The sequence below is a fragment of the Xenopus laevis genome, chromosome 6L (assembly GCF_017654675.1).
Source record: "Xenopus laevis strain J_2021 chromosome 6L, Xenopus_laevis_v10.1, whole genome shotgun sequence".
NCBI classification, from domain to species: Eukaryota; Metazoa; Chordata; class Amphibia; order Anura; family Pipidae; genus Xenopus; species Xenopus laevis.
Genome location: NC_054381.1, coordinates 119,576,153 through 119,598,988, shown reverse-complemented (window position 1 = coordinate 119,598,988; position 22,836 = coordinate 119,576,153). Strand labels below are relative to the sequence as shown.

The 22,836-nt window shown below is 38.9% G+C and overlaps 1 protein-coding gene across 1 annotated transcript in view; it reads left to right on the top strand.

The window, feature by feature from the left end:
* The window catches only part of klhl14.L (kelch like family member 14 L homeolog), a 55,673-nt gene that overhangs the window by 5,692 nt on the left and 27,145 nt on the right, over window positions 1–22,836 (top strand). The window contains exons 2-3 of the mRNA XM_018267966.2: window positions 1,648–2,571; window positions 15,985–16,106. Of these exons, the coding sequence (XP_018123455.1) occupies window positions 1,679–2,571; window positions 15,985–16,106 (1,015 nt within the window). The 5' untranslated portion in view covers window positions 1,648–1,678. The remainder of the gene's footprint in view (window positions 1–1,647; window positions 2,572–15,984; window positions 16,107–22,836) is intronic.

Below are 22,836 nucleotides of genomic sequence, written 5' to 3'. Positions count from 1 at the left end.
ACTGAATCCTGCAAAAAGTTCCATGACTTGGCCAAATCCCCACTGAATCCTGGATTTGGTGCATCAATAATATCATCATCAGGTATTAATTTTCATCAAATATATCAATACTTTCACTAATTATTCGTGTTTTATTACAATGACTTTGTGTTTGGTAAATTCATTTTAGACTTTCATGATGAAAACAATAAAGTATGTTTAGCTCTAGTCTTCTGCATTAAACTCGTTTTGAACAATTAGGGTATGATGCTCATTTAATAATTAAGGTTAGTGATGGTGATAGTTTGTCAGTTTAGGACAATATACAATATAAGAATATACATTATAGGGGTTATTTATCAAAGGTCAATTTTTAGAGTAATGTGAATTTTTTGAAACTCTAATAAATTAGATCTTATTCACAATTCAAATGATATGTTATTTATGAAAAAATTTGAACTTCTAAAATTTGAAAGAATAGTTCCGACCCGAAAACTAGAATTGAATTCGAATCGAGTTTTCCTCTGAAAAAAAACGTGTGACAATTTTTTGGAGTCTATGGGGCATAATTTTCTAAGCAAAATTTGACAAAAACTCTGCCATTGACTTCTACACAAATTCGGCAGGTTTTAGGTGGGGAATAGTCAAATTAGAACTGTTTCCAGGGTCGAAGTGTGATAAATCTCACATCTGACTTCAAGTTGGTGGTTTTAAATTTTTAATTTGTGAGTTTTGGACAAAATTTTTTTGGAAAATTTGAAATCGAACCTTAATAAATCTGCCCCTTGAATATACCTTTTACTCATCTAAACAAAGTTGCTACCTTTACCTTTCAGCTTGCAAAAATAATGAATGCTCATTCATCTTTGCATAAGGTATAAATTCAAGCCAGGAGGGAACTCAACCCAACCCAACAGTTTTTAAGGAAAAAGATTGCAGCCCAAATTGTACACATACATTTCAAGCCACATAAATATATTAAATACCAAGCCAAATAGGTACAGGGCAGCACAAGCAAATGAAAGATCTCTAAATAATGGCACAATGCCTTTTGATAAATAACTGGTGATAATGCATGCAGTAATTAAAGGGGTTGTTCACTTTCAAATTAACTTTAAGTATGATGTAGAGAGTGATATTCCAAGACAATTTGCAATTAGTTGTCATTTTATATCATTTATGGTATTTAGCTTTTTATTTAGCGGTTTCCGGTTTGCAATTTCAGCAATCTGGTTGCTCCACTTTCCCCTAGCAACCATGCACTGATTTGAATAAGAGACTGGAATATGAATAGGAGATGACCTGAATAGAAAGATAAGTAATAAAAGGTAGCTGTAACAATACATGTGTTGCCTTATAGAGCATTTGTTTTTTAGATAGGGTCAGTGACACCCATTTGAAAGGTTGAAAGACCTGAATAGAAAAATAAGTAATTAAAGGTAGCTGTAAAAATAAATGTATTGCCTTATAGAGCATTTGTTTTTTTAGATAGGGCCAGTGACTCCCATTTGAAAGGTGGAAAGACTTAAAAGAAAAAAACTTTAGAAAAAGTTGTATAGAATTGGCCATTCTATAACATACTAAAAATAACTGAAAGGTGAACCACCCCTTTAAACATTTCCAAGCTTTTTATTACAATTCATAACCTGTTGCCCATCTTCCTTATAGGTCCATAGGCCAGTTGCATTCACGGGGAGCCATGTCCAGATCGGGGGACAGGACTTCAACTTTTGACCCAGGCCATAGTGACAATTTGCTGCATGGTCTAAACCTGCTGTGGAGGAAGCAACTTTTTTGTGACGTAACTCTAACAGCTCAGGGACAGCAATTCCACTGCCACAAGGCTGTGCTGGCTTCTTGCTCTCAGTACTTCCGATCCCTATTTTCCAGCCATCCAGGGCAGGATGCCTTGCCATCTGTGCCCAAGGACCAGCAACAACAGCAGTCAGAAGATCCTGGAACCCCTTCCTCATCTCCAGATGATAAGCTCCTGGTCAGCCCTCGAGCCATTAACAACTTAGTTCTGCAAGGCTGCTCCTCAATAGGTTTGCGTCTGGTCCTGGAGTACCTGTATACAGCAAATGTAACACTGTCCCTAGACACAGTGGAGGAGGTGCTGTCCGTTAGTAAGATCCTGCACATCCCTCAGGTTACCAAGCTCTGTGTACAGTTCTTGAATGACCAGATCTCTGTCCAGAACTACAAGCAGGTGTGCAAGATTGCAGCTCTGCACAGCCTCGAGGACACTAAGAAGCTTGCCAATAAGTACCTGGTGGAAGATGTTCTATTACTCAACTTTGAGGAGATGCGCTCTATGCTGGATTCTATTCCACCCCCTGTTGAATCTGAACTCGCACTCTTTCAGATGACTGTGCTTTGGCTGGAGCATGATCGGGAGACCCGCATGCAGTATGCCCCAGACTTGATGAAAAGACTGCGATTTGCCCTAATCCCTGCACCAGAGTTGGTAGAAAGGGTGCAGTCAGTGGATTTTATGAGGTCCGACCCTGTATGCCAGAAACTACTGCTGGATGCAATGAACTATCACCTGATGCCCTTCAGACAGCACTGCAGGCAAAGTGTAGCAAGCAGGTAAGGGATTAAATATCCTTACTAAGGTATACATATATCCATGAGTAATAAAAAAAAGCTGTTTTTTAAAAAAATTTAATTATTAAAGGAGAACGATCGTGAAAATGAAAATTGAATATACACTTCATCATACTTTAAGAAAGTTTCTAAATATAATCAGTTAAAAATGATGAACTGTTTCTGATCAAGTTTATCTTCACTATCCCTCTCTCAAAATCTGTTTCTCTTCATGCTGGAGTTGGGTGTCAGATAATCATTGACAGTCCCAATATATCTTATAGGGCGGCTCCTTTTGCCTAGAAGATGTATTAGAGCTCACTCTATTAAAATCACCAGACATCATGTCTCTCTACATGCAGGATTTGTGCAAAAGGCAGTTATTTTGTTAGATTTTGTTTGTACTTGAATCAGTTATTTGAATAACTATATTACACTTATATATGTATATAATACACAAAAGCCATGAATATCCTGTAAATTATATCCTTATAAACGGTGAGTAGTGATGTCATCAGTTATAAACGGTGAGTAGTGATGTCATTTCTGTCACATGACTCACTAAAATTTGTGTATTATAATAAATAAAGTACCCCCAGTTGTAAAATATGAGGATATTAGAAGTTACCTCGGAGTTCCATGACCTGTATAAAAACACTCAGCCTTCGGCCTCGTGTTTTTATATGGTCATGAAACTCCTCGGTAACTAATAATATCCTTATATTTTACAAGAGGGGGTACTTTATTCACTATATTATATATAACTGATAAGCATAGTGGGAGCTAGTGATCTAGTGGTCGATTTGCAATAATATTTCGATACTTTTTTGGCAAACTTTAACGTTTCCAGAGGTGTCTTTGTATTTGTTTTATAGTTAATGTCTAAAACACCACACATTATGATTTATTAGTCACTATATTACCATAGCTGTTATCAGTCACATTTCAATTCCTGTAAGATTTTTTAATCACAGAAGTATACTTAAATGTGTAAAATAATGCATGAGGTCAGTATCTGGATTTGAAGATACTACAACTAATTACTTCTGACTTTTTTTGCACACTATTTAGTATATTACTGGTTAAAAGTAATAACTATTTACTTGGATGTGACCCTTTAAGAACAACAAACTGTATCCTTTTCCACTAGATGTTTAGTATGAAAGCCTTGAACAACGAGCAAATGATCCTTCCAAACTACTGTATTTTTTTTTTCTTTCACTTCATGGATTTTTTTTTTTACCTTTGTATACTGCTTAGATTTTCTTTTATTTAATTTTATTGATTTTCATTCATATAATATTCAGGAACTGTGACTGTTTAAAATGTTTATTAAACAAATTTCCCAGTGGCATTGTTCCGGTTCAGTCAGCTCAATCACATTAGTGGGGTCAATATTGTTTACTATAACCATGGTTATGTAAACATCCAACTAAGGCTAATGGTACATGGGAAAATTGTCGTCTGCATTTAAGTTTGAGCTACTATGGGCGACTAATCTCCCCAAAATGCTTTCCCAGCTCAGGCTCCAGCTTGGTCCTCACTAAACCCTGGTGGTCTGTAGCAGATCCTGGCTTCCCGATTGAGTGCTTTTCCCAGATTTTACAACAAAAACTTATACATGTTTTAATTAATAAAGACTGTTCATCCTCTGCGAATGTTATGTAGTGAAATTAAGCCAGTTAAATAATAACCACATGGTAATCTTGGCATGGGTCCTCGTGTAAATAGTGTATATCCTGCACTTTCTATAACCATCCATAAATCACTTTTTGTTTTAGGTTGTGCATCTGTCATTCAGTGATTTTTCTCTCTACCAGTCATAATCCTGTCTCTCATTCTAACCACTTCCTTGATGCTCGGGTAAATTGGACCCTAGCAACCACATAGCTACTGAAATTCCAAACTGGAGAGCTGCTGAATAAAAACCTAAACCATTCATAAAACACAAAAATAACAACCTGTATGCCATCACCATCAAAGATCTGGGGCTGATGTAGCAGAAGTGTGCCAAGAAAAACTGGTAGATTGTCTGCAATAAATGTGGCTACCTGCGAATGTTAGCCTTTAATTATGGCTATAGCCACTGTACAGGAGATGTTTTCCTAATCACTAATATTAAGCATGGTGTAGTATTCTGAGACAATTTGCAATTAGTCTTGTTTTTTTCTCCATGGTTTTTGAAGTAGACTTGGAATTTCAACTAATGCATTTCACATTGATGCATCTGCATGCAAGCATTCTTTTTTCCATTGTGCATTTAGTAATTGGCACCAATGCCAAAAAAAGCCATATGAAAGCAAGGTTTAATAAAGATTAAATTTACAGAACAGGTGCAACAAAAATACAGGCAGTGATGGGGAAAGGAATCGTAGTCTGAAACAGGCCAAGATCAGAACCGGGGTATCCACAGCAGTTGGAAGGAACACGGGTCAGGAGTGACAATAAAGGGCAAGCAGGAATCGTAGTCAGAACAGGCCAAAGTCAATACCTGGAAATCCACGAAGGTAGGGATCTGTCAGGCTCTTTTGGAGATTCAATAGGAAGAGCAGTTAGAACTACTGTTAGTGTACAGCTTGCTGAACTTGACCCGAAGGAATAGATGCCAGTCAAAAGCGTGGTCGGAGAACAGGCAGAGAGTCAGTAGGCGGGCAGAGGTAAACGTAGTCAGGGACAGGCAGAGGTCGGAGGCAGGCAGAAGTACTCGTAGTCTGGAACAGGCCGAGGTCAAAGGCAGGCAGAAGGTAATCGAAGTCCAGGTCAGGCCGAGGTCGGTAACAAGAAAGACAAATCCAAAGTATAATCAGAGAACACAGTAACAAGCACTAGCAAGGAAATCACCAAGCACTGTTTGTTCTTGCTGACGTCTTTTTATAGGGACAAGTTTGGCGCCAAAAACGTAATGACGCAGCGTCAACGCGCCCGTGTCCATCGCGACGCGCGACAGACGCCGGGAATCCTCAGGAACCTAAGCACCCCCGTGTCTGCGCCCCGGCTGCGGTTAAAGGTACCTTACATTGCCCCCCCCGAGGGGCGGCCTCAGGACGTCTTTAGCAGGCTTCTCAGGGTGACTCCTATGGAAAGCTGAAACCAACCTCGGAGCATGAACGTTTTCCACTGGCTCCCAGGAATTATCTTCGTTAGGAAATCCTTTCCACTTGACAAGATACTGTAATCTCCTGCCTCGAAGCCTTGAATCTAGAATCTTCTCCACCTCAAATTCCGCTTCGCCTTGACAAGAAACCACAGGAGGAGGAGGAAGGATACGACCATGAAAAGTATTTGGAACAACCCTCTTGAGCAGAGCAGAGTGGAAAACAGGATAAGCTTTCAAAGACTTTGGTAACTCAAGTTCAAAAGAGACAGGGTTAACAACTCTTTTAACAGAAAAGGGTCCCAGAAACTTCGGAGCCAGCTTCTTGGAGGGGTTAGAAAGGCGTAGATTCAATGTAGAGAGCCAAACTTTATCACCCACCTTGAATTCCGGATCCTCCCCTCGTCTTCGATCTGCAAAGATCTTAAAGTTTTGTTGAGCCTTGCTGATGTGTATCTTCAGAGTCTCAGAGTTTTGCTTCAAAAACTTCAAACGATCCTGGAGCGAAGGAAGGGTTATTTCAGGCAAGATATCTGGAAACATAATAGGATGGAATCCCACATTAGAGAAGAATGGTGTTTGACCTGTGGAAGAATGTATAGAGTTGTTATAACAGAACTCAGCACAGGGAATAAGTAAAAACCAATTGTCCTGGAGATAAGAAGAAAAAGTACGAATATATTGTTCAAGAGTCTGATTGGTTCTCTCGGTTTGGCCATTAGTCTGTGGATGATAGGCAGAAGACCGGGACAATGAAATACCTAAAGCCTTACATAAAGCAGTCCAGAACTTAGAGGTAAATTGTGACCCTCGATCGGAGATAATTTCATTGGGCAAGCCATGTAGTCTCACAATTTCCTTAATAAATACCTCTGCAGTAACTGCCGCAGAAGGTAACCGAAGAAGCGGAATAAAGTGAGCCATTTTTGTAAGACGATCTACTACCACATAGATAGTGTTATATTTGTCAGAAGGGGGAAGTTCCACAATAAAATCCATCGAGATAGAACTCCATGGTCTCTCAGGTAAAGGTAAGGGGCGAAGTAACCCTACCGGTTTGTTACAAGATGGTTTAGACCTTGCACAGGATTCGCATGAACGTACAAAAGAGATACACTCTTTTACTAAAGAAGGCCACCAAAAGAATCTTCTAGCCAAATCCAAAGATCTTCGAATCCCCGAATGTCCAGCTAAAGGATGATCATGAATAAGTTTAAGAGCCTCTAGACGAAGACTGGGAGGAACAACCAACTTGTTGTTTCGAAAAAGAAGATTATCTTGAAGCGACAAGTCATTAACCCCAGGATAATCCGTTAGTGACTGAGGAAAATTTCTTAAATTTTCAAAAAAAGAAGATTGTAGAAGTAAAAAATGTCCAGGCTGAAGAATCGTGTCAGGTGCCAAATCATCTTTTTCTACAGGAAAAATTCTGGAAAGAGCATCCGCCTTCATATTCTTAGAACCAGGCTTGTATGTGATATGGAACTGAAAACGAGAGAAGAAAAGTGCCCATCTTGCTTGTCGAGGATTTAATCTTTTTGCTGTGCGTAAATATTCCAAATTTTTGTGGTCAGTAAAAATGATCATTGGATGCACAGCTCCCTCTAAAAGATGTCGCCATTCTTCTAAGGCTCCCTTAATAGCTAACAGTTCCCGATCTCCCACGTCATAATTTCTTTCAGTAGGGGATAATTTCTTAGAAAAGAAAGCTACTGGATGTAAAATGTCCTTAAGTCCTGTGCGTTGGGAAAGAATTGCTCCAATGGCCACCTCCGAGGCATCAACTTCAAGAATAAAGGGTTTGGATACATCAGCATGTATGAGAATGGGGGCAGAGACAAACAACTTCTTTAGACATTCAAAAGCTTGTTGAGCAGCCGGAGACCAAAAAATTTTAATTTTACTGCTTGTAAGATCAGTGAGAGGTTTGATAATAGTAGAAAAACCTTTGATGAACCTTCTGTAAAAGTTAGCAAACCCTACAAAACGTTGAATACCCTTACGATCCACAGGCGGGGGCCAGTTAACAACTGCCTCTACTTTTTTGGAATCCATCTTGAAACCTTGATCGGAAACTAAAAAACCCAAAAATTCAATGCTGGATCTCTCAAACTCGCATTTGGAGGCCTTGGCATAAAGTTGATGTTGTCTGAGGCGAAGTAACACCTCTCTTACATGAAGACAGTGTTCTTCCAAAGAATTAGAGAAAATTAGAATATCATCAAGATAAACAATGACGAACTGGTCCAACAGATCATGAAAGATGTCGTTGACAAAGTGCTGAAAAGTGGCAGGAGCGTTGCAAAGACCGAAAGGCATAACAGTATATTCGAAATGACCATAACGAGAACGGAAAGCAGTCTTCCACTCATCTCCCTCATGAATACGAACCAAATTATAGGCTCCTCTGAGATCAAACTTAGAAAAGATTTTAGCACGACAAAGTCTTTGAAAAAGATCAGGAATGAGGGGTAACGGATAACGATTCTTGATAGTTATTTTATTGAGTTCTCGGAAGTCGATGCATGGTCTTAAAGAATGGTCTTTCTTTTCGACAAAGAAGATGCCTGCACCAGCGGGGGAAGTAGAATGTTGGATAAAATCCTTAGCAAGGTTTTCATCGATGTAATCCTTTAAAGTAGCCAGTTCAGGTTCGGATAAAGGATAAATTCTTCCGAAAGGGATGGCTGCACCGGGAAGTAAATCGATAGGACAATCATAACTTCTGTGCGGAGGAAGGGAGTCTGCAGCTTTCTTACTGAAGACATCTAAAAAATCGTGATACACATGAGGGACCAACTGAAAAGTCTCATCATCTACAGTGGTGAGGCCTAAAACTTGTGAGGAAGGAAGACAATTTTCACGGCAGTAATTAGAATTAAAAACAAGTGTCCCAGACTGCCAATCAATACAGGGATTGTGACTTCTTAACCAAGGAATTCCAAGAATAACAGGGAAGAGAAGATTCTCCATCACATCAAATTTTAATAACTCAAAATGCCCCTGAACAGAAAAGGTCAAAATATGTGGGGTCTCCAAGGATACTGGTCCCGAAGCAGCAAAATTTCCATCCGCCATCTTGACAGGAATAGGCTGGGTCTTGGGAATGAGCGGAATCAAATGAAGATCTGCAAAAGCCTGATTAATAAAACATCCAAAGGCTCCCGAGTCCACCACGGCATCCACTTCAAACCTTCTTTGGTTCCACTGAAACGAGAGATGAAGTAGAATATAAGATTGCAGCGATGGGATGCAGGGCAACTTGTAAGTTTGAGATGAAGGAATTTTACCATCAGGTCGTGTGGGACAATTCTTAAACAGGTGTCCAGCCAGGCCACAGTACAAGCATAGATTTAGACGTCTACGTCGAAGTCTCTCCTCCACCGAAAGTGCCTTACGGACCACCCCAAGTTGCATGGGTTCTGGGTCAGAGGAAGAAGAAGCTGGGAAAACTGGAGGGGGAGCGGTAGGGAGCACCCAGTCCGGAGTAGATGAGCTGACACCTCTTTCTTGGCGCCTCTCCCTGAGTCTCTGGTCAATTTGAATAGCGAGGGAAATCACTTCCTCCAGGGAAGAAGGTAGACCAACCCTTGCCAATTCATCCCTTAGGGTGTCGGACAGTCCCATACGAAATTGATGTCGAAGGGCTCTGTCATTGCAGAGGGTATCTGGAGCCCAACAACGAAACTCAGCCACATACTCTTCTACTGGACGACGGAGCTGACGAAGGTTTCGTAGAGCTGCCTCAGCTGTATCTACTTGGTGAGGGTCTTCATAGATTTTAGACAGGGCCTGAATGAAGGAATCCATCGTAGCCAAAAGAGGACTATTTTGCTCCAATAAACGATGAGCCCACGCCTGAGGTTGCCCTTGAAGCAAAGAAATCATCACTCCCACCCGGATCTGATCGGTAGCATGAGACTGAGGTTTCAATGTAAACAGAAGACGGCAACTATTAATAAAGGTTCTAAAAGTCCTTCGGTCCCCAGAAAACTTGTCAGGCATAGCTACCTTAGGTTCATGGGAAGAAGAAATTGCTCCTCCGGCGGCAGCACCTGATTGCCCAGATGTGGGAGCGACTGGAGGAATCGCAGAAATCTGTAAATCTTGCAACTGTTCCTGCACATGCAAATAATCTCCCCGAAGTTCTCTCACTACCTGGGTGAGTGAAACGATTTGTTGGGACAAGTCGACCAGGGTAGGCAACTCTTCCGAATGCTCCATCTGGCTTGGTGATTCTGTCAGGCTCTTTTGGAGATTCAATAGGAAGAGCAGTTAGAACTGCTGTTAGTGTACAGCTTGCTGAACTTGACCCGAAGGAATAGATGCCAGTCAAAAGCGTGGTCGGAGAACAGGCAGAGAGTCGGTAGGCGGGCAGAGGTAAACGTAGTCAGGGACAGGCAGAGGTCGGAGGCAGGCAGAAGTACTCGTAGTCTGGAACAGGCCGAGGTCGAAGGCAGGCAGAAGGTAATCGAAGTCCAGGTCAGGCCGAGGTCGGTAACAAGAAAGACAAATCCAAAGTATAATCAGAGAACACAGTAACAAGCACTAGCAAGGAAATCACCAAGCACTGTTTGTTCTTGCTGACGTCTTTTTATAGGGACAAGTTTGGCGCCAAAAACGTAATGACGCAGCGTCAACGTGCCCGCGTCCATCGCGACGCGCGCGCGTCCGAATGAACGGACGGGCGCCCGCGCAAAGACGGGCACGCGCGCGACAGACGCCGGGAATCCTCAGGAACCTAAGCACCCCGGTGTCTGCTCCCCGGGTGCGGTTACAGGTACCTTACAGGATCAGGACACAGGAACACCGGAAACAGGAACTTGGAACACAGGATCTAGGAAGACAGGTGCTTGGAACAAGTCCAGCAACTGCAAACACAAGGTTCGAGTCCCGGCTTTTCCTGATAGCAGTCTTTTCACCAGCTCAGTAAAGCACAGTAGCCTGTAAATCGTTCTCTCTTAGGGGGTTATTTATCAAAGGTCAAATTTTACAGTTATGTGACCTTATTTACACCTCGAATGAACTCACAACACTAATGGTTTCTGATTTAAGAAAAAAACTCAAATGCTAAAAACTCGAATTAGCTAGTTTACAATCCAAAAACTTGAATCAAGCTTTGCGCAGGTAAAACCTCGAATCACTCCAATTGATCGAGTTTTTGAGCTTAACCCACTGAAAAAACTCGAACATCATGAAAGCTATTAACATCTTCAAATGGTTCAAGGGACCTCTGCCATTGACTTCTACATGCCCTCCACAGGTTTTAGATGGCGTATTTTTGGATTCCAGGTATTTCCAAAAACTCGAATCAAGCTTTGCACAGGTAAAACCTCGATTCGCTCCAATTGATCGAGTTTTTGAACTTAACCCACTGAAAAAACTCGAACATCATGAAGGCTATTAACATCTTCAAATGGTTCAAGGGACCTCTGCCATTGACCGCTACATGCCCTCCTCAGGTTTTAGATGGTGTATTTTTGGATTCTAGGTATTTCCAGGGTCAGGGTATAATAAATCTTGAAAAATTCGATTTTTTTTTTTAAAAAAACAAACAAAAAATTGTGTGGAGAACACAACTCGAACCTTAAAGGGGAACTCCACAAAAACACAACTTAAGCTTTTTGAAAAGTAAACATAATTTCAAGCAACTATGCAATTTACATCAATTAAATAATATGCAGAGTTTTCATGATTTTTAATGGTTTCTGACAGTTCTTTAAGCCTAGCCCCCTGCTCTCCTGCTGATCTCTCTGACTTCTTTGCTTAGCTGGCTGACTACTGTTACTTTGTATTAGCAGGCAGCTGTCCTTAGACTGCATCCTCCAAACCCCACAATTCCCTGCACATGTGATTTCAATAATGAACAGAACATCATAGTGCAATGCATTGTGGGTTATGTAGTTCCTACATGCTGTCTGTAAGCTGTGGAGAAGTTGTTACAATTTGTAACATCAGTGTTTTAGTCCCTCCTTCCCTGCCAGGATTTCAAATGATGCAGTAAGCGAAGAACTGTTAAACAGCTGGATTGCAGCATAGAAAATGCTATTTATTCATACTTTTTGAAGAAACAGGTAACCGTGATGGGTATATTAGGCGTTTCTGTGTTATGTGGACATGTTTATCAAATTTTGGTTTGGAAGCTGGATTTCCCCTTTAATAAATAACCCCCTTAATGGTAAATTGCAAATAGAATAATGAAAGTAAGCGGTAAGCTTGCTACATTCTAAGGTTTACTGGAATGGGTGCAAACTTTGACCTCGATAGTAAAGTATTCATAGGTTTCAAATCACAATATATAAGGTAGTAAGTGTAAAGGGGGCCATAGACACACCGATAATATTGTACAAAACGAATTTTCATACAAAATTATGGTGTATGGTGGGAGATGAGCCGACCGATATCAACAGAAGACTTGGATATCAGTCAGCTCGTCGATCGAGCGGGTCGGAAAATTTTGATTGGATGCCTTTGAAGGCACCTGAACATCGGCCATTGTAAGTGCTGAATCGTCAGATACAGGTAAAATTCTATTGTTTCTACCTGTATATCTGATGATTCAGCTCTACAATCTTTCTTGGAAAGATCTTTTCTTGGGAAAGATTGTAATTGTAACATCTATGACCCCCTTAATGTGTGAATCAGATATCCCCTTTTTGCAAATGCTTTGGGACTATAAGGCTATATGTGAAGGGGATCTCCACCAAAACAGTTTTTTGCCTCATGAATGAATAGATATTAAAGTGATATTTATATACACAGGGTAAAATATATACTGTCAGACTTTTAAATTGCACGTGTCTGGTTCCTCAAAGATGCTACCACTATAAACAGCCAAAAAAACTGTAATTTTGCAGTTACCAGGCCTGCTTGGGGAGCATTTATGGTCATCATCTGCTGTTGTATCTTTTACCTTTATTATCTCAGTCAGAGTGATGCTGAAAGTTAGCTAAGACCTTTCCATGGCCTGGTCAGAGATTTCACCATTAGATTATGTGAGGTTTGAAATTTAGTGTATAATAAAATGAAAATTAAAGAGCTAAATTTACTGGCTATGGCTTGTCTCCTGGATGCACACGGGGAATTAATCTAACAATTCTGCCGTCTGACTTCTCAGTGCTCGTTTGTTATCACCACTGGGCACTTAAAAGGTTAGATCAAGTTTTACAATACAGTGTCAAGAACAGGCTGTATGCAAATGATTAAAATGTGCTTCTGTCCTATGGGAACCAGATATCCCTGTTTTAGATTGCCCCAGTCTGGGATATCCAACATTTGTACTCTGCCTATTTTAGTTAAAAGAAATTGAGATAATCTTCCTAGTAAAATGCTTTAAACCAGGTATAGTTTCTCCAAATTTGATTCATTGTTTTAATGCCTGAGCTGCAGTGTCACAGAAAGGCTTCTTTTAATTCTAGGTTTTAGTTAAGTTAATTTCAAACACAACAGCTGATATATGATGGTTCCGGAGCTAACACCCCATAAGACTGCATCATGCTTATGGACTTAAAGGGGCAGTATGCACTTGTGGTCAGCATTAGTCATGTAAATAAAGCTTGTGAGAAAAGCATGTTTTCATATATAAACCATAAAAAAGCCAGAAACTTTTTATGTTTTTAACAATTTTCATTTTACACCTATTCCTACATTTGGTTATTGAGATTAATCCTGGGAAAAATATTTAGTCAGATTTATCCACCATCCTAGTTAAACCTAAAATGAAAGAAGATTAAAGAAGTCCTTAATTTGTGTGTCTGAGACACAGGTAATCTAAGTAGAGACAGAGGAGGTTTTTATAAGCATATTATACAAACCCTTCAGATTCCAGAAGGAAAGAAACCCCCGTCCTATTTTTATAAATAAAAAATGTAAACAGCTATTGTCTTTTCAAATGAAAAAGAATATTGAGTGTTCATTTTAAGTATGTCAATTTAACTTTAATTTAAATAGGTTAATATTGGCCCTTTAAATTCAAGAGTTCCTTTGTTTCTTGGCCCACTGTGATTTAGAGAAAGGAACTGGGAACTGCATTTACTGTTTACAAGTAAAAAGGATGCTTAAAAAAGGGCAGTACAGTATACCTATGTATTTTACATTTAACACTGTAACTGGGATATTTGAGTTAAATGGAAATAACACGCTCTGTATAAACAGACCCCTTCCTTAGCCGCAACACTTGTCATAATTTGAGATGAGAAGTTAACTATACAAAGAAGTAATTTATTTAACCTACCATAGTTGTTCTGAATAACCACATGAAGTTGAAAAATGAAACAAAAGTTTCAATTCCAGCCTGTTTAATACAAAAAATACCATAACATAGATATTTCTTTATTAAAACGGGCAAGACATTTTTCAGCAATAGCCCTATTCAAGGAACTCAAATTGAAAAGAGGGTAGACTACCATTTTAAATAGAAATTACAATTAACATAAACATGTTGTAAGAAAAAGATAGTTATTAATTTCTAATACATTATTGAGCTATGCTCACTTAGCTCTCCTTCAGAAGAAAAAAGACTCCAACACAAAGCCTGCATGTAGAAAGACAAAATGCCAATAATGAGAATTAATTTATTTAAAAAAGTGTACTGTACAAAATCTTTCATCCATTTGTGTTTAGAAAGTTTCTTATTTCCATGAGACAAAGCTCATATTACACTTTTCTTTTCATGATAGTTCCTCTTTTTAATGGTTTCCAGAGAGGATCCAAGAACGGTCTCCATTAGTTGGAATCTTGAATTCAGAAAATTTTGATAAAAGACAAATGATAGTTATTACATTGCTTTATGTTTTAATCCCTGTTTATTAACTAATTTTATTAACTGTAACACTGTATCCTTTGCAGTTTGGTTTTTGTCTTGCAAAGTTCTCAGGTAATCCACTTTTTATATAGATTTTCAACAACGAAAATACAATATAATTTAGAATATGGAAATCTGTTGTTATACTTTAAAAGCTGTAACAATATAACCTTTGAATCCAATGTACCAGTTCACATGTGTGACTTAAAATCAAATACAAATGGAGGTTGAGTTTCTTGATATGCAAAATAAATGTGACAACGTTATACAGACAGTCCACAAAAGATCTTATACGTGTCAAGGTTTCATGTGGCTCAACTTGTTTCACTGGTGCTACTTATAGCAGAATTTATGGATTTTGTCCAATGTAAATTTGTATTATAGTGCAGTGTCTCTTGCCATCATGGTTCAGGTACATGCGATACTCTGTTTAAAAACAGTGTATCCAAATTAGACCAGGAATTATGTGCCGGCTACCTAAACTGGCACATACACACTAATACCAGCCAAGCAAGAGAAAGGGGGTGATGAGATGGTGACTTGAGAGGATGAAGACTAATTGAATGCTTACTTTTAAAAGATCATAAATAGGGCATCTTAAAAAAAAATGGAACTCTTAAAATCCTTAATTGTTATGGAAGTATCCCAGTTATTAGGCATTGGCAAATAAACGAAGGAAGAAAAATGTTAATACACATGGGAGTGTACAGTTTTAAAAGCATGCAATTGTACAGCAAAGCATATATTACTTGTAAAATATAAATCAAAAGACCGTCCAATCAAAACAGACATGCTCACAGGCTGTGATTGTAAAACTTCCAGGTAGGTAATCGCAATAAAAGTTCAAAGCAAGAAACCCCAGCACTCTTTGGGTGGGTAAGTAGCCTTTGTGTTGGATTACTATGACTTTTCCACAGATGAGCAGATATTTGCTGCTGGATTATTGGAAAGGGATACTCTGGATACATCATTGTCCATCAGCACTATAGTCACTGGTGCACATACGAAGAGCAAGTCTGAGGATACAAACTCTACAAAGTATAGAACTGAAACATGAAGCATCTGCAGTGAACATATAACAATTAATTTTTCTCGATATACTGCAATAAAATGTATTTTTCTCCAGTCGCACAGTGTAACCTTTATCATTTTTCCAAGGATTCTTAGGTGTAAAATGACTAGGAATAATGAATGTGACTAATATGATTTTTGATGTGTAACTTTAAAGCCTAAGCTAATCACAACTACAGGGCATTTCATGTGTACTCAGCTGGAAAGTTTGATAATTTATTGTGATAATAGAGAAAAAAAGACAATTCTGCAAGGCACCTGATAGAAGCTTCGTTTTCTGTTCCCTAGTAAGGGCTCCTCTGTTTTTATGTATATTATCTTTTTAACTCATACTTTAAAACCTTTTCTCAGACGGTTAGGGTGAGAATGGAAGAATCCGTATTGATAATCTGGACAAATGGGCTTGTGTTGTTATAATTAAAATCTTTTTTTTTTGTTTTGGGTGAAGAATCCGATCCAGCAAGAAAATGCTGTTGCTAGTGGGAGGATTACCTCCAGGACCAGACCGACTGCCCAGCAATCTTGTGCAGTATTATGATGATGAAAAGAAAACATGGAAAATACTAACAAGTAAGTTCTTATTTTACTGTTTACTGTTATCAGTAGCATTGCTGTTTTAGCAGTATATAAATACTGTACAGGTATGGGATTCTTTATCTGGAAACCGTTATCCAGAAAGCTCTGATTTATGGAAAGGCTATCTCCCATAGATTCCATTTTATCCAATTATTCCAATTTTTTTAATTTCCTTTTCTCTGTAATAATAAAACAGTACCTTGTAATTGATCCAAACTAAGATATAATTAATCCTTATGGGAAGCAAAACCAGCCTGTTTGGTTTATTAAATGTTTACATGATTTTCTAATAGACAATACATGAAGATCCAAATAATAGAAAGATCTGTTATACGGAAAAGCCCAGGACCTGAGCATTCTGGAGAACAGGTCCCATTCCTGTAGTAATTTGTACTAAATTTGTAGTAATGTAGTAATTTACCCCTAATAGAAGATGTATTTGAAATGTTTACAAAATATTTAGATAAAACCTGGCTTGCAATGGGTTCCTGAACCAGAAAAAAAAAATCATAAACCTCTTCCTAAATTAGTGTGGGAAATGAAAACAGCAGCACATTTCATACTATAGAGTAGACTGTTGCTTCATCATAGCCAGGGTGCTAGGAAAGTAGGATAGGTGCCAGCAAAACTTGTCACTGTTCACAATATCAAAAATGCCACCAGTTTGCATTACATGAAGCCATTACATTTTGATACAAATCAGATAATAAAAACAGATCAATTGTTTCTCTTATTAGTTATATATAATCCTGGCACAGATGAACATGGAACATGTCCTGCTTGATGTTTAAATTTTAGTATCAACTCACTTGTGTCCTTCAGTAAGTCACGTTATTTGTCAGTGCCTCGGGCATTAAAAAGAGATTGCAAATGTTGGTACTCAGAAGATTAAAATATTTTTATTATCTTGCATAAATCAACAGCTCATATTGTTGATAATGGATATATCTCAGGAGTGCAGTTTGTACAGGCTTGTACTAATATGTTTTCCAATTCCAGCTTCTAATTCCATATATGCAGTTGTGATATTAAGAAATTCACAAACAATATATTTGTTCCTGAGCATCTAAAGGAAATAAGGAAAAGCAGCTGTTGAAAAACACTGCATAAAATACCTTTGCATTGATAAACCTGTATCGATGATGAATGTATTTTTTTATTGAACAAAGATTGATATTCTCTGTGCTAGACTCTCATCGTGGCATGCTAGCCCACCTTGTGTATTTATACTTTTCTTAAATGCCACTTTAAAGATGGAGAAACCCCTGGTGTGTGATCCGTCATCTCCTTTTTGTTGCAATGTACCATTGTAATAGTAACTAGTATTTTTGCCGTCCCTTGCATTGTTACTGCAAGCCTTCGATAAAAATTGATTTACCCCAGCTGTACACTTTGGTGGGTTTTTACAAAAGCCTATATCCAAGTGCCCAAACTAATTTACTTACAGAAGCAGTTTCACATTGCTAGCTGTCACTGAGGATACTACTTTATGCTCTATACCAGTGGTCCCTAACCAGTAGCTCGTGAGCAACATGTTGCTCTCCAACCCCTTGGATGTTGCTCCCAGTGGCCTTAAAGCAGGTGCTTATTTTCGAAGTTTTGGTTGTATAAATACCAGGTGCACTGCCAAACAGAGCCTCAATGTAGGTTGACAATCCACATAGGGGCTACCAAATGGCCAATCACAGCCCTTATTTGGCACCCCAAGAACATTTTTCATGCTAGTGTTGCTCCCCAACTCCTTTTACTTCTGAATGTTGCTCACGGGTTCAAAAGGTTGGGGATCCCTGCTCTATACATATGTTTCTACTTTAAGTTTATTCATTCAATGGATCTGTTATCCAGAATATTTGGGACAAGCTTTTGCCAGTTAAGGGGCATCTCCATAATGTAAAATAACCATTAAGGCAGGGGTCCCCAATTTTTTTTACCTGTCAGCCATACACAAATGTAAAAACTTTTGGTAAGGAGGAAAATCGTTTGCTACTGTAAAGACCTCTCAGGTAAAACATTAAACATTACATCGGCCTGGGCTATCCTCAACAAATTCTCCTCTAGTATACTCACCACAAAGTCCTGGCTGAATGAATAGCAGGAAAGCTATTTTACACAAATGACTCTCTCTCCAATCCCTCCACCCTCTCCCTATTACTAAAAAAACTCATTTATATCTTCCATCTTGCTTGGATAGAAACCTTGACAAACAAGAAAAAACACAAGAAGATTTTTTGACACCTGTCTCATTCATGTGAAGGCCTTACCACCAAAACCTGACATTACAACAATACAAACTTTCAAACACACCACATGGTACAAATAGGTGGTGGACTTGTTCAATAGGCAGAACAATCACTTACTTATGATGGTATGTCAAGACAATCACTTATAGCCGTCCCCCCAGAAGTCATGTTATAAGATTATTAACAAGCTGTCCAGTGTGACAATAATAATTGAAAAGTTTGTAATAATACAGTGGAACACCACCAACGTCATACAGTGTAAAATGTATGGGTCCTGTTTTCATTAAGAAATGATGGATACATCTCTACCTTTATTGGTCACTAATTTTTGATCTTTCATTTGTTTTATTTATGTTAATACTTTTCTTTGAATTTAAGTTAATTTTATACCTTTTTTTTAATACAATTTTAAGAAAAAAAAACTTTTGGTGTACTCAAATGTACAAACTGTTGGTGAGCCACACAAGTAAGAAAATATTCCTTGGGGATGCCAAATAAGGGCTGTGATAGGCTAAAGCTGGCCATAGACTCAAAGATTGTTAGTGGCATATTGGGGAAAGATCCGCTCGTTTGGCAATGTCGCCAAACGAGCGGATCTTTCCCCAATATGCCACTAACATCGTGGCTATATCGGGGGTAATTCGAACGTTCGGCCGTATGGCTGAAGATCGAATTACAATACGCCAAGGGGCTCCGACGGGTCGGTTAAAAATCAAACCTTCACGATCAATATCGTTGCCAGATATCGATCGGGAAGACCCGTCGGAAGCCCCCATACACGGGCAAATAAACTGTCAAATTGGTCCAAACGACCGATATCGGCAGCTTTATCTGCCCGTGTATGGCCACCATAATTGATAGCCCCATGTTGACTGCTATCCTACTAGAGTCTCTGTTGGAGTAAATGTGTGCAACTACTATAACTGTCCCAGTCAGTTTTATAATAAGCAAGTATGGAGGAAAATAACAGAATACCCAATTAGATACTGTTATAAGGGAAATAACTGTAAGATAAATGCCAGATTATACATTTTACAACCATGATCTTTAGTGAATAAATAAATTTTAATCCAGAGTAAAACAAATAAAAAGCTTAGCATGTCTTGATAATGTGTAAAGCAGCCCCTAGCTGTCTAATTTACAGTGATCATTCCTATTTCTAAACCCTTTTTGCAATTTTGTAATTGACAAGTTTGGCACAAGCAAATTCTTTAAACAGAATAGGTCAACCAACTGATTTCAGAAAGCAGAATATTTAACATACTCATAGTACATCATTGCATCCATTGACAGCAGTTTCTTCCCTCTAAGCTGTGGCTGGCTGCACATAATAACTAATGTGCCACTGTGGGAGTTAGTCTGGGTATACAGTTTTAGTAAAATAGATAACATTGTTTACAGAACCAGCCGTATAAGAAACATATTCTTTTAGTTCCCTGTAATGTCTTAATTGTTGAACAATACTTTATTCCACTGTCGTTTAATCACTTAGAATACAACAGATTCTTTTTGTTTTCATTTGAGAATATTATATGAATATATTGTTAAAGGAGAACGAAAGTGTAGATTACTAGGGGGGCATGTTAGACTAAACTTAAACAAAAAAAAAGGCCTATTCACTCTACTGCGCATGCGTCTGCCCCAGGCATTGAAAAAAGCAAAGGGAAGAAGAGGATGTCTACATGGAGTTCACTAAGAAGGACTCCAGGCTGGTGCAGTTTTCTGCTAACAGGAGCACTGTCCAGGGTATCAGGTAAGTGAATACGATCACTGAGGGGGTGCCTAATTTTTTTTCTGGTGGCTTTGGCTCACGTTAAGCAGCTTTGGTTTCCTTCAGTGGCTTTGGCTCCTTTCAGCGGATTTGGCTGCTTCTTAAGGTGGCCATAAACGGAGAGATCCGCTTGTTTGGCGATGTCCCCTTGAGATGGGCAATATCGGGCTGATCCGATCGTGGGCCCTAGGGCCCAAAGATCGGATCCTAACGAACAGGAACGGGTGGTCGGATCGCGGGACCGCATCAATGAACAAATGCGGCCGCGATCCGACTGGATTTTTAGTCCCATCCTATCGAGCTCTGGCCGACTTTCGTCCAGATCTCGATCGGGAAAGCCCGTCGGGGGCCCCCATACACGGGCCAATAAGCTGCCGACTTGGTCTGTCGGCAGCTTTTATCGGCCCGTGTATGGCCACCTTTAGGCCACGTCCTGCTTCAATGTCTGCTCAAGGGGGCCCAGCTAATCTTGGAAGTGCAGGTTCTCCTTTAAACTTGAAATTCACCAGGCTAGGCACAGCTGCTCCCCCCCCTTTGCCCCCTGATGGCTGTTCTGCAGGTAGGTGTCTTCTGGTTGCATAGACATTACATTGTGTAGCACAGACATAGAGGGTAGAAGTAGATCAAAGAGCTATAAAAAGGTTAGACTCTTCTTTTTGTTAAAGGGATTTTAAAGTTCCCAAAAATAACTGGTGTAGTATTGTGGCTAGCTTGCACTGAATCAGTGCTGTAAGAATATGTTTTTCATTGCTATGTGTATGTTTGGGTCCCTCTACCACCCAATTGCGTATCATCTGACTGCCCAGCCTTCAACTGAAACATCTACAGTATGTTCAAGCCCTGCAACTCCTCAGAACACAGTGATGTCTTCCTTAATCCAATAGCACTGAGCACCTTTCTGTTTCCACTCTGATATTTTTTATATTTTAAACCAATTTATAATAATATAAATGCCCAGTTATATGAATATACAATAAGTATACATTAATTAAAAACTGTGGTTTGTTTTGAAGTTATTTGTAAATATATATTTGCAACTTTAAAGGAAAGCTAAACCACCCTAATAAGAAAAGCCCCTACATACTACCCTAGATAGTCGCCCCCCACATAGTTCATTACCCCTGAAAGTGTCCAGAATACATTGCTCACGTATAGGTACAGAGAAAGCACAGTGGAGCTCATGGGCGCCATCTTCCTGATCTTCAGTCTTCATGTGTAAGGGATCGCTGTATTGGCGCATATGCAGCTGGAGCAGTCTTCCAGTTCGTAGATCTGGATGATGGCGCCCATGCGATCCACTGCCTTTTCTCTGCACCTATACGTGAGCAATGGGGGGAAAGTAGGCGGGGACTATATAGGGTAGTAGGAAGGGACTTTTCTTATTGGGGGTTTAGTTCTCCGCAGTATTTATCAGTGTTTGTCCTCTGGTTCATAAGGTGGTTATTAGCACCTTTTTTTTAAAAAAAATGCCAAGATAATCTGCAGTGTTCTATAGTAAGTTTGTGTATACATTAAGCATTCATTAAAATACACAAAAACACCATAACAAGAGGTAGAGAGGGCTCTACCCAAATGAACTTACAATCTACTCTTGAAGCAATGCAGCATTTCACCTCTAGGTATATTAAACAGCACCAGGAGTACAGAGAATATAAACAGACAGAAATGTGCTGCTTCAGTAGCCATTGCAGTTAACAAACTGTAAACCAATTGTAAATCTATATTGGAAAGTTGCTAAGAATTATATATTCTTTCATTATGCTGAAATCATTTTTTGGGTGGAGATTGGCTTTAAGTAGGGTATTCATTCTATAGTCATGCACCCAAACTCACAGTGGATGTTTATTAATGCTTTATCACAAATTGTTATTCTTTTTTTTATATATATTTTGAGATATAAATGGTTTATTCTTGTGCTTACTCAAGCATACATTTTTTTCTGCTGAAAACAACTCAGCCATACTGTGTGTCAGTAGCGCATTGCAAATTGCTGACGCATGCTGGAATCCGCTTATGAGACCAGGTGAAATGTGTCAGTTACTCACAGCATGGGTGTTTTGTTTGCAGCCTGAAAAAATGGTTGAGAAACTCACAACTCATTTCTAAAGAATTGTAAGAAAATTAAGATCATGTGGCAGATTTAGTAAATGACGGGAAAACTTTTTGTTTTTTTTCTCACCAGCAAAATCATTGAAAAATATGATTGAAAAATTCTTTATTTCTGGTGAACTATCTGAAAACAACTGAACTAAAAAAGTGTTGCAAGGAGAACAACCCCTTTAATGATTTGGTTCAATGGTGAAAACATTAGCACAGTTCCCCCACAGCTTTTTTTCCACCAAGAAATGTTCTCCAGCTTTAAGCAGTTGAAAATGATTCTATCCTATGTTCCAAAGGATTTTTTCATTTTTTTTCATTTTTTAAAGCGGGATTGCCTTCAAAAGTCCTATTAAAGATTTTGCTGTTAACATTTGTTTTAGGGCGGGCTCATGTCTATGACATTAGAGGATCTCTTTAGGATTTCTTTATTTTGTTTCCTTGGACATTTGTAATAATTATTTGTAATAATAATAATGCGCTTCAAGCATTTGCACCAACATCTATAATAAAGACGTCCATATGACCTATATGCAAATTGACCCAAGCATAATAGTACTAACGTAGTTTTACTAGGCAGAATTGAACGCTAGCAGAAGATCGATAAGTTATACTC